Source organism: Colletotrichum destructivum, chromosome 10 (genome assembly GCF_034447905.1).
Source record: "Colletotrichum destructivum chromosome 10, complete sequence".
NCBI lineage: Eukaryota > Fungi > Ascomycota > Sordariomycetes > Glomerellales > Glomerellaceae > Colletotrichum > Colletotrichum destructivum.
The window spans coordinates 1,582,926-1,594,736 of NC_085905.1; the positions used below are offsets into that span (position 1 = coordinate 1,582,926).

The 11,811-nt window shown below is 56.1% G+C and overlaps 3 protein-coding genes across 3 annotated transcripts; 2 read left to right on the forward strand and 1 right to left on the reverse strand.

Moving 5' to 3' along the window:
• Positions 1-3,682: 3,682 nt before the first annotated feature.
• CDEST_14753 (uncharacterized protein) lies at positions 3,683-4,168 on the forward strand (the record flags this gene model as incomplete). Its single annotated transcript, XM_062930909.1, has 3 exons — positions 3,683-3,745; positions 3,778-3,957; positions 4,124-4,168. The coding sequence occupies 3 exons, from the start codon at positions 3,683-3,685 to the stop codon at positions 4,166-4,168; spliced, it is 288 nt and encodes a 95-aa protein (XP_062786960.1).
• Positions 4,169-5,140: 972 nt separating this feature from the next.
• CDEST_14754 (Putative six-hairpin glycosidase superfamily, alpha-L-rhamnosidase, six-hairpin glycosidase) lies at positions 5,141-7,643 on the forward strand. Its single transcript, XM_062930910.1, has one exon. It carries the CDS (start codon positions 5,464-5,466, stop codon positions 7,504-7,506), a length of 2,043 nt encoding a protein of 680 aa, XP_062786961.1. The 5' UTR covers positions 5,141-5,463; the 3' UTR covers positions 7,507-7,643.
• A 569-nt stretch (positions 7,644-8,212) lies between these two features.
• Positions 8,213-11,129, reverse strand: CDEST_14755 (Putative Heat shock protein Hsp90 family). Its single transcript, XM_062930911.1, has 3 exons — positions 10,955-11,129; positions 10,341-10,644; positions 8,213-10,275 (listed from the first exon to the last, which is right to left on the reverse strand). Exons 2-3 carry the CDS (start codon positions 10,602-10,604, stop codon positions 8,425-8,427), a joined length of 2,115 nt encoding a protein of 704 aa, XP_062786962.1. The 5' UTR covers positions 10,605-10,644; positions 10,955-11,129; the 3' UTR covers positions 8,213-8,424.
• Positions 11,130-11,811: the final 682 nt, after the last annotated feature.

Here is an 11,811-nt window from a genome sequence, read left to right on the forward strand (position 1 = left end):
CGCCACCCTTCCTGGTGATCGCCCGCGCTACCCATACGTTCGCTTGTCGTACAGAGCACACCCACCACCCTTCCTCCAATGCCCGGCGCTTGTTTGGCGACCTGTCCATATCGCCTCGGCGGTTCATCCTTGATGGCTACAGTTTGCGGATAGACTCCTTAAAGATGGTGTGCACGGCTCGGACGGGCTCAAGCCTCGACTGTCGCACAGACAACCCACACTAAACTGCAAGCCCGGATCCATCTCTGTCTGATGCTATCGTCCCTCGACGAGACCAGATGGGCTTCTGGTCCATCATTCGGCAACAGCCTGATTTGCCATCCACTCTAAGACGATGCCCCTACGGGAAACCAACAAGGAGACATCGGTTGGCACGCTCAAGCCCCCGTGGTACCCGATCGAGACACCCGCAGCTGAAGGATTGCCAGAAACCCCGCGTTCAAGTAGCAGCAGTCGTCTACTGGACGCCAAACCTGGCAACGATGGATGACTGCAGCGAGAAGCCTCACGGACGCGTCGTCAAACCAACGACCAGGACGCGCCACCGACAAGCATACACCGTTCCTGAGTCTTCATATGTCGAATTGGGGTTTGGACGGTGGTGTCGACCAGAGCAAGTCATTAGTCACAGCTCCAAGGAATCCATCTGGCTAGGGTGGACAATGGATTGGACCTACTCTCGCAAGAGGCCAAATCGACAGCTTAATTCTCCGGCTGGGCGAGCAACGCTACGTTCAGAAGTGATCAACCACATGCGTGCATCTACCACCGTGACTGAATCGGCTGATTGGGCCCATTGGCAATAGTCCGCTTCACAGCCAGCCTCCCTCGTGGGATGGGCTGACCCGACTTGAAGCACCAAAGTGAAGAAAGAAGACATCTGGAAGGCTTCTATTCGTACATGGATGGTGCAACGGTACCCGTGCCAGCCAAGGTGACCTTTTCCAAAGCCCCTTGCTCTGTGCGCAAACCGTAGTCTGAGAATGTCTCTTGTCGATGAAGATCCGCTCGAGCAAGACGCCCGCCCCCCTGGGCCACGTAAAGCACCCAACCACCACCAGAACAGAAGGTCATCGATCTCCCTGTCCGGGGTTCGTCACAACACCACCCTTGTGAGCGTGTGTTATTGGGTATACCGAATCCTGTGCCCAAATTCTGATTGGCCTGCCTATCTTCAATTTTGGCCAATCCCATGTCGTCTCCGAGACAATTTTCCTCCCACCCAAACGTTGATTGCTGAAGGGCCATCCCCCCCCCCCCCCCGTCTCGTGCATGTCTCTCCTTACCCGCATCTGCTGGAACCACCTCGTCGCCAATCGTTCATCTCGACTTGACGACGACATTTCTCTTTCAGGGCTATTGCGTCGAAAAGGAGGTGATATTGGTATCAAGGCCCCTTTAGTCAGAGATGACATCTCGTTCCAAGTTTTCGACCGGCCCCGACGCCCTCCCGCAAAAGCTATGTTTGGTAAATAAAGCGGAAAGAAAAAAAAATCCACCCGAAAAGAAAACAGACGCCGTCGCAGATGTGGCCCGTCATAAAAACTCAGGATAGGGTCGACCAACACACCGGCCGGCCCGGAATGCAGGAAAATGACAAAATCGTAACATTGGCCGTTCGTGTTGGTGGAAAATGCTGCACGACACGACGAGAATAGCAACACGGCCTGGTTTTCATGGCCCAGACCGACCCACGAATCGATCTCAGAGCGGCGAGCTACCTGGATGACTCGATCAGTCCGTCATACCAGCCATACTACAAGGAATAAACCCACACAGGGCGGCCGTCATCTCTGGGCCACATATGTCGGTAAACATCAGGCGTCAGTGTCTGAATATGATGGGAGCAAAATGGCAGGGCAACCGACTAGACGAGAGCAGCTGAGACTTGCAGCTCGACTGTGGCGACTATTATGCGCTGGCCGCGTCTAAATCAGACTCTGCCAGGGCCGACAACCGGCCTGCGCCTGCGCTGCATGCCCCAAGAACAGGATCCCTGCCAAAAGCAACTCGCAATGGCGTTGTCGACGGTGTGGTGGCGCTCAAGGCGACGGTAGTGAGGCAACCTGGAGCAAAAAGCTGCACTCCGCCACACGCCTCATCCGCAACCCATGCATTCGCTGGACCCGTGAGGCTGGTGACGTGGCATTCAGGCCCGGCGAAGCGGGTCTCGGGTGGCTCATCGCCAACGGTCCATTGCTGCTTTCTGTGGCGTTTCACAGTTGCATCTTGTCTTGTCTTTGGGATCGCACATCTAAGCGATTTCTCGGACCAAGTGCTACACCACATACGTACCTTACCCCACATCCATCGCCATGTACTCGGTACTTGCGGCGATGGCCCGGCTAGGATCGTCTCGCTGACTCCGAGAGAAAACGCAAAACCTGGGCATCAGGTCAGGCACTGGGCACTGGGCATCTCCAACAAACAAGGCCGCCATACTGGATCATCTACGGCCTACCGCAAACGAGTCACTTGTGTCGGCAGAAACAGAAGCGGGCCCGAGCACTGAGCCCATCATCGAAATCCTCCTTCGATTCTTGACGCAGATAACATTGGGACCAACGTCGAGCCCACCCTGTGGCCCCTGTCACCTCTCCAATCGTAGCCGCCAGAGATCCCCGAGCTGGGGGCCAGTTCAGGTGCGCAGGGGTTTCTGTACTTTCATTGGCCTGGGTCGATTAGACAAGCAAGGGTGCGTGATCTGTCGTCCTGGGTCTAGCAAGTAACGTGACGAATCCAAGGTGCGAGCAGCCACAGCTTTCACACTCGTTCACACCCATCACGGCGCCTGTTGTTGACAGGAGGAACGAGGGTTAGAGTTTTCCTTTCCCACCCTCCCTCATCTCATAGGAATCCGTTTTCGTTGTTTCTACGGGCCCGCACGGGCGAGGAGGGGCTAATCCAGTTAATTGCCCGCCCGTCCAAACCTCCACAAGTACAAGTAGCGCACGGCGCATTCTCACAGACGCGGGATTAGCGCGCCAGGTTGAAGGAAGCCAGGACCACCACACACCCGAGCTCACCACACCCACCGACGAGAGGGAACGCTCGAAAGGGACCCAGTCTCTTCCCTTGACGGCATTTGGGGGTCCTCGCGGGAGGCTGGGCTCGGCTGAGACACGGGGCTAACCATCAGCTAGCCCAGAGCTTGATGAGTTGGCAAAACGACTACTTGATCAGCCCCATCTCCCCAGGCGCTTCTTTTCCTTCTTTCACCACGCAGAAAATGCCCAATTTTTCTTCTTCAAAGCGTTGCACACAGGCTTGATTGCGATGACCGTCGGTGGACCGCGACAAAAAAGAGCTCGGCTGGAAACTAACCCATCAGCGAATCACCCAGCCGGCACACTATGTCCGTGAGAACCTTGCTCGAGAGGGTTCGGCTGAGGTATCGATGACGGCTCCGAGTGGAGTGATGGTCGGTCCTAGTCAAGCCAACCGGTCTCGTAGGCGTTTGCTGCTCGTTGGCCGAAGCGAATTCGATGTGGTCGAATGATGCGAGTCTATCGCGCCAGGAGAGCAATACTATGCTCTGTAGCCGTGCGGCGTGGCTTGAGGGAGAATGACCCATCACCCTGGCCATACTTCTCTCCTTTTCCAGGCTTCAAACCATATTGCTTGTTTCCCTCCTGGATTTGGATGCGGCCGCCTAGGAGCGACCGACGGCTGGCCCCTCAGCATGGCGTCTCTAGAGTGGACCGCCGACCCACGACGCCAGACCACGGGAGCCCCCATGGTGCTAGTGAGTGCCTATCAAGGCCCGTCGCTGTCTAGCGGCGGGTTGTGGACGCCGTCTCCTACGTAGCGGCGCTTCTTGTCCGCCCAGTCGGGTGCCATATCTCGACGACCAAAGGTGGTTTAAAGCTGGTGGACGAAGAGGTCTTGGTGTTTCCGGTTTCTGTTATGTACATGATGAGAGGGTTCCTGGGCTGGGATTTGAAAAGGAGGTTGCAGGTACGTTTAGAGTGACACGTAGGGCTAATTGGGCGAGATGCTACAGACTGGCAGGCACGAGAGCAACGGGATGGATTGCTCGTGCCCCTATGACTAACAAGCAGCATGGCGGGTAGGCTAGCCATGCTCTGCAGTCCTCTCCTTAGGTGAGAGAACCAATCTCTAGCTCTGGATTCGTGCCCTCAAGGCAAAGCAGCGGGTCGTTCTCTAGGAAGCCGCCATAAAGACAGCAGAGGAGCTTACGTGCAGTGCGGCGGTGGGCATGGGGAAGTCTGAGAAACCACACAGTTGAACGGATGGGCTACTCGTTTGTCCACGGCGGGTCCTGACTAGACAGCGACAACTGTATATACGGCAAAGTTAAGTCAGCTGCTGATCTAGGTCTATCTATCTAGACATGCTCTTTCTGTCTGCCGATTTTCTTGGTGCTGATACGGCGGTACTGTCCACTCAGCTGTCTGCGTATTCTTCGGTGCGTATCCACGGAGGGGAGACGTCAACAGATAGCGGGAACTTCAGTAGATGAGTCTACCTGAGATCCGTCAGCGACATATGTCTTACTTGGCTTCGAGGCATAAGTCAACCATTTTCTTCTTATGACACGCCCAACAGTACTATTTGGTTGTCAGCAAGATAGGGTTCTACTGATAGAGAGTCATTTAAGGGGTCTTCAGCTTGGTCAAGTCTGCAGCAACATTCCGTGAACACTTGTTAATTGAAGCGTTACCCGTGAATACAATATTGTATGTGTTGAGAGCAAGGAAGAGAAGTATGAAAAAGAGGTTTGTATATTTATTGTCCCTCCTCCTAGCTATCAATGCATCGTTGCTCCAGATGGGGACAAATCAAGAGGTTCCAGTGTGGAATATCGCATACATGTTGCGGAGTGGAATCGTTCAAGAGACGATATCTCAAAGTCGGAATATCATGGGAATGTTGAAGAGAAAATGACATAAACACTTCCGCTCCCTTTCATCACCAAGGACCGAGGCGGCCAGACCTAGTCAGCGGTGCACACATAGATAGATAGGCTTGGTTGCATGCTGCGATGCCATCACCATACATGACACACCTAACTAACTAAACTCCATTAGTATCACCTTCTTTCTACCCAACCTCTTGGCGGCAGGGGGAGGAGACTGAAATCAACAAGACGCGGAAACGAGAAGGGTCGAGGTTGCGATGCTCCTCCGAGGCCCCGATGCAACCCCCGCCCTGCGGGATCTGCAAACCCCGGACTCGCTCGCCGGTTCGCTCCAGATTTACCCCGACGTCCCCTCACTTCCCTTGAACAACGCGGGGGGAATTCTTCCATCGTCCATGGCAGGGTTACATACCCGCTATGCTGGAAGTCCAAAAACGAAGCAGGCCAAGACATCAAGCGGCAGCCATGTTCATTGAAATAACACCCTCACGCCGCGTTACGACGTCAGAAATGGCACGCTCCCGCTCCCGCTCACTCCCACCACGCCCACCCGCTGTCCATCACGACGGCCTTCCTTGACGATGGCACGATTTCTCCGGTTCGCACTCTTTCTGTGCCCCTTCCTGGTGTCGGCTAGTACCACGGATCCGGATCCGTCCCGGCCGTGGGAGGCATACATTAAGAGCCCGTCATCGCGCACCGTTCTCCCCAAACAGATCTACGCCATCTCCGGCGCCGCCGAGATGACGTCGGCCGACGATGGCACTTACATCCTCTCGTTACGGCCCGGCGGTCAAGTCTCCCTCGACTTTGGCTACGTCGGCGGGCTCCTCTCCTTGACCACAGAGACGGACGACGTGACCACTCAGGAGACGACGGAGGGCTCGTCGGGACCGCACTTCTCCCTCGCCTTCGCCGAGTCCCCGGCCTTCGTCCGCGCCATCTCGGACGACACGGGCGCAGTGCCGACCCAGGACTACGACAAGGCTCTCAACGTGACCCTCGCCACCACCTCCTCGTCCCGCTACACCATGCCCACGGAGCGCTTCCGCGGCGGCTTCAAGTTCGTCACGATCCACGCCTTCCGCCCCGTGACAATCTCCTCCATCGTCTGCCACCTCGGCTACTCTCCCTCGCAGGACGACCCCAGCGACTACTCTGGCCACTTCCACACGCCCGACGACGACCTCCTCGTCCGGGCGTGGTACGCCGGCGTCTTCACAGCGCAGACCAACATCGCGCCGCCCAACACCAGCCGCTGGCTGCCGCAGGTCAAGGACGGCTGGGCCTACAACGCGACGCTCGGCGCCGAAGGGCCCATGCTCCTCGACGGCGCAAAGCGCGACCGCGCCGTATGGCCCGGCGACCTCGGCATCGCGGGCACGACGGCCTACCTCGGCCTCGGCGACGTCGGCCTTGAGTCCGTCTACTACGCCCTCGAGACCATGTTCATCTACCAGAACGCGTCCACAGGCGCGCTGCCCTTCGCGGGGCCGACGACGGGGTCCTGGCGCCGCGGCGCGCGCAGCGACACGTACCACGCCTGGACGCTGATCGCGTGCTTCAACTACGCCGTCTTCACCTCCGACTCCAACTGGGTCGACGCCCGCTGGAGCAACATCTCGGCGGGCGCGGCCTATATCGTCCGCGCCCTCGACAACGAAGTCGGGCTCGCCGAGCAGGTCGAGCCGAACGACTGGGCCCGCCTCGGCGGCGGCGGCTTCAACAGCGCCCTCAATGCGCTGAACTACCACGCGCTGCACGCCCTCGCGGACCTGGCGGCCGACACGGCCACCGAGGCCAACGGTCGCGGCGCGCAGGCCGGGACCTGGGCGGCGGCGGCGGCGAGGCTCAAGGCGGCCTACAACGCCGTCCTCTGGGACCCCTCAGCGTTCCTCTTCCGCGACAACGAGACCGACGCCGGCACGCGCCTGTTCCCCCAGGACGGCAACGCGCTGGCTCTCTACTACAACCTCACGACGTCCCCCGCCCAGGCGTCGGCCGTCTCGGCCGCGCTCCTCGGCAACTGGAACGACATCGGCCCCGTCACGCCCGAGCTGCCGGACACTATCTCGCCGTTCATCTCGAGCGTCGAGGTGCTCGCCCACCTGGCGGCCGGTAAGCCTCGCCGCGGGTTGCTCCTCATGCGGCGCACGTGGGGATACATGCTCGACTCGCCGCTGATGACGGGCGAGACGCTGATCGAGGGCATGAGCGCTAACGGGTCGCTCTACTACCGCTCGCGACGCGGCTACAATTTCGACGCGGCGTACACGTCGCTGTCGCACAGTTGGTCGACGGGGCCGACGCAGGCGCTGAGCTTCAAGGTCGTCGGGCTTGAGGTTGTCGGGTGGAAGAAGTGGGTGTTCCGGCCGCAGCTCGGGGACCTTAGGAGGGTCGAGGCCGGGTGGAAGGACGCTAAGGGAGGCGAGTTCGGCGCCGTGGTCCTAGCCGGGGACGGGGGCGTGCTGGAGGCCGAGATTCGGACGCCCGAGGGGACCAAGGGGACGGTGGATGTTCCGAACTGTGAGGTTGTGTTAGTCGACGGCGAGGAGTGGAATGGCGGTGAGATCCGAGGGGGGAGGAGGAAGGTGAGAGGTGAGGGCTGCCGGACCAGTTGTTGAGTGAAGTTGGACATGATATCTCTTTAGGCAAGTTTAAACTCGCATCTAGACCTCCACCAAACAAAGACGCAGTCTAAAAATGAAGAAATGTCCAGATAAACAAGATTATGCCTGGTTTTAATAATATTATATCTAACGTAGACATAAATCTCCTAATACTTATAAGCTTACTTACTTAGCTTACACTTAAAGTCTAGAGTTATAAAGAAAGAAGCCTAAATGCAACTAACTAGCTAACTTACTAGCTGATAAGAGAATGTTCCTTTCCTACTTCTTTTCTACTACTATCTGTTAATAATAGTTGTAAAAAATAGAAGAAAAAATAACTGTGTTTTTAAAATAGCAAAAGGAATGCCCCCTCACGGGATTGAACCGTGGACCTTCGCATGACGGGTGAGTACGAGTGCGACGCTCTACCACTGAGCCAAAGGGGCTTTACAAGATGTTTATGATTACAGAGACGGATTTTATCAAGCGGGGTCAACAGTCATCGCTAGTCCACAATTCACGGGTGCCAGTTGGACCGTGTAAAAAAAGCAAGCGACACAAACAACACAATTCAGACAACTCAGCAAGACTAGATTAAAGGGCTGAGTTCCATTGTCAGCCAGTAGAACCTGACTACACTAACGTTAGCAGCATAACTGACGCCGGCTTGGGCGGGGGGCAGATAGGGTTAGGCATGTCAATACCACTCCGAGATCAAATCGCTAACACAAATGTTTGTCTTAACGTTCCAATTCAGCGTCTACCTCATCTGTCTCATGATCATGAATGACGGGCTAGCTAGAATACACCCATACGTCTAGGTATGGGAAGGGAATTATGAAAATCATTTCGAAGTCGCAATTAAAACCGAAAACCGTCCAACTCCAATGAACTTTTCTCTGGTATCCCGTTTTCCACCCCAAAGATCATTTAGTCAACCTCCTCCATGGCGCTGTCGCCGGTCTCAACAGCGGACGTGTCGGCGGTGGGCGCGCTCTCGGTCTTCTCCTCCTCCTCATCAATGTTCAGGCCGAGCTGGACAAGCTTGTGGATGCGCTCGGCAAAGCTGGCGGGCTCCTCAATGGTGAAGCCAGAGACCAAAAGGGAGGTCTCGAACAGGAGCTGGACAATAGACTTGACGGTACGGTCGTTCTCGCCGTCGGTCTCGACCTTGCTCTTGAGCTCCTTGATGATGGTGCTCTTGGGGGAGATCTCGAACGTCTTCTTGGAAGACATGTACGAGGACATGGAGGTGTCACGGAGAGCCTGGGCCTTCATGATACGCTCCATGTTGGCGGACCAACCGAACTGGCCAGTGCGGATGGCGCAGGGGGCGCCAACGAGCTTGTGGGAAACGACAACCTTCTCGACCTTGTCGCCGAGGACGTTCTTGAGGCTCTTGGCAAGGCTCTCGAACTCCTTCTCCTCCTTCTCGCGCTGGACCTTCTCCTCCTCGGTCTCCTCGAGCTCGAAGTCCTTGGTGATGTCGACAAGCTTCTTGCCCTCAAACTCCTTGAGCTGAGTCATGGCGTACTCGTCGATGGGGTCGACGAGGTAGAGGACCTCGAAGTTCTTGTCCTTGAGGGAGTCAAGGAAGGGAGACTTGGTGACAGCCTTGATGGACTCGCCGGTGATGTAGTAGATGTTCTTCTGGACCTCGGGCATGCGAGTGACGTAGTCGGTGAGGGAGGTGAGCTCATCGCCAGACTTGGTGGAGTTGAAGCGGAGGAGCTTGGCGAGAATGTTACGGTTCTGGGAGTCCTCGTGGATGCCGAGCTTGAGGTTCTTGGAGAAGGCAGAGTAGAACTTGTCAAACTGCTCCTTGTCCTCAGCGATCTCCTGGAAGAGCTCGAGAGCCTTCTTGACAATGTTCTTCTTGATAACCTTCATGATCTTGTTCTGCTGAAGAGTTTCACGAGACAGGTTGAGGGGAAGGTCCTCAGAGTCGACGACACCCTTGACGAAGCTGAGCCACTCAGGGATGAGGTCGGTGGCATCATCGGTGATGAAGACGCGGCGGACGTAGAGCTTGATGTTGTTCTTGGTCTTCTTGGTCTCGAACAGGTCGAAGGGAGCGCGCTTGGGGACGAAGAGGATGGCGCGGAACTCAAGCTGACCCTCAACAGAGAAATGCTTGACGGCGAGGTGGTCCTCCCAGTCGTTGGAGAGGGACTTGTAGAAGGAAGCGTACTCCTCCTGGTTGATGTCCTGGGGGTTGCGGGTCCAGATGGGCTTCTGCTTGTTCAACTCCTCCTCCTCGATAGAGGTCTCCTTGACCTTCTTGGTCTTGGGCTTCTTCTCCTTGTCCTCCTCCTCGTCGTCGACCTCCTCGATCTTGGGCTTCTTGTCGTCGTCCTCGGTGGTCTCGGTGGCCTCGGCCTCCTCATCAGGGACCTCCTTCTCAGTCTCCTTGGTGACGTGGAGGTAGATGGGGTACGAGATGAACTCGGAGTGCTTCTTGATGACCTCCTTGATCTTGGCCTCGTTGAGGTAGTCGGTCTGCTCATCCTTCAGGTGGAGGATGATCTTGGTGCCGCGGCCGAGAGGCTCACCCTCGGTGTCGGGGGTGATGGAGAAGGTGCCACCGGCAGAGGACTCCCAGACGTACTGCTCGTCATCGTTGTGCTTGGAGATGACGGTGACCTTGTCGGCGACAAGGTAGGCAGAGTAGAAACCAACACCGAACTGACCGATCATGGAAATGTCGGCGCCAGCGGTGAGGGCCTCCATGAACTGCTTAGTGCCGGAGCGGGCAATGGTACCAAGGTTGTTGACGAGGTCCTGAGGGGAATATATTAGAACTATTTCGTAAAGACTGCGGTGTGGAACAATGGTGGGCAACTTACAGCCTTGGTGAAACCAATACCGGTGTCACGGATGGTGAGGGTCTTGTTCTCCTTGTCGGGGATGATGTCGATTCTCAGGTCCTTGCCCGAGTCGAGCTTGCTGGGGTCGGAGAGAGACTCATAACGGATCTTGTCCAAGGCATCGGAGGCGTTGGAGACAAGTTCACGCAGGAAGATCTCCTTGTTTGAGTAGACGGTGTTGATAATGAGAGACAGGAGCTGAGAGATCTCGGCCTGAAACTCGAAGGTCTCGGGGTTAGACATTGTGGATGATGTGGGTATCTCGGGCGTAACGGTCGTAATTCTGGCCACACTTGTTAGTTGAGTACTTGTTGAGGTTTGGGAGTTTGACGGTGTGTGGGGAGGCGAAGGGGCGGGGCGGGGAGGTCAGCCTCGTCACCAATTCCGATACTGCAAACAGGGTAACCGTTTGGTGTGACTCGGAATTGATGCAAAGGACGGAAGAGGGGAACGATGGTTTCTCGACGAGGCTGATACTGAATAGCAAGCAACCAAGTACGAAAATCCAATGGGTGCGGGCAACAAGGGTGGCGTTCGAGATGCCACAGCTCCCAAGCGGCGACGCGGGGTGATAGGCGTCAGAACAAGCTTACCTTTGAGAGTATGACTTCTCGACGAAATGTGGCAGTTCTTTCGCTGCTACAATTCGGGCTTCTTCTGGGTTGTTTGATAGGAGAGAAGAGAGAAATTGGAAGAAAAGGGAGAGAGACTTGTGATGTGAGGAAGGGAAAAAAGGTCAGAGAGTCGAGACGACGGCGGAAGAGGAGGCTAAAAAAGAAAAAGCGTCCAGCAGCGACAGCGACGCTCACCCCCCAGCTCAGAAATTCTATGCGATTCCATCACCTCCAGGCCTTCCAGACCCTTCTCTGATTCGCTTGCCCTGCCACCACAGCAACCGTGCGGGATGTACTGATTGGCTAGAGGCAGGGCGGCCACCTTGTGGGGCGGGCCACTGGGACGGGGGCACTGGGGGTCCCTATTTTTCGTGCTCTCCTTCCACCTCTCCAGCGGATGGAAAAGAAGAGAATGGGAAGGCACATTTGGTATCTGGCATACCTAGGTAGGTAGGTACGAGGCACCCTTGGAGGCAGACAAGCAGGCTGCAGCACTGCAAAGACGACTTCTTGCCTTTCTGTTGTTTTGCCTCTTGCCTTCCGCCTCCCTGTGGAGAGGCAGGTCCACTGTTGGTCCTTTTTTCTTCCATTTTTGGTGTATCTGATCCGCGACTACCCCTCATTGGACCTTTCTTACTATTTTTATTTATTTTTTTATCTATTCATTGTGTCTCTACTCGTTTGCGAACCCAGGTCAGTCATAACTTCATTCATTCCTGTGTCTTCCACTGTTTGCTGGAGTCTTCTGTCCCCTCCACTGTCAAATGGTCCTGGGCATCGGCTGGACCCTTAGGTAGGTACTTACTCTGTCGAGATGCTAGGGCGGAACAAGGCAG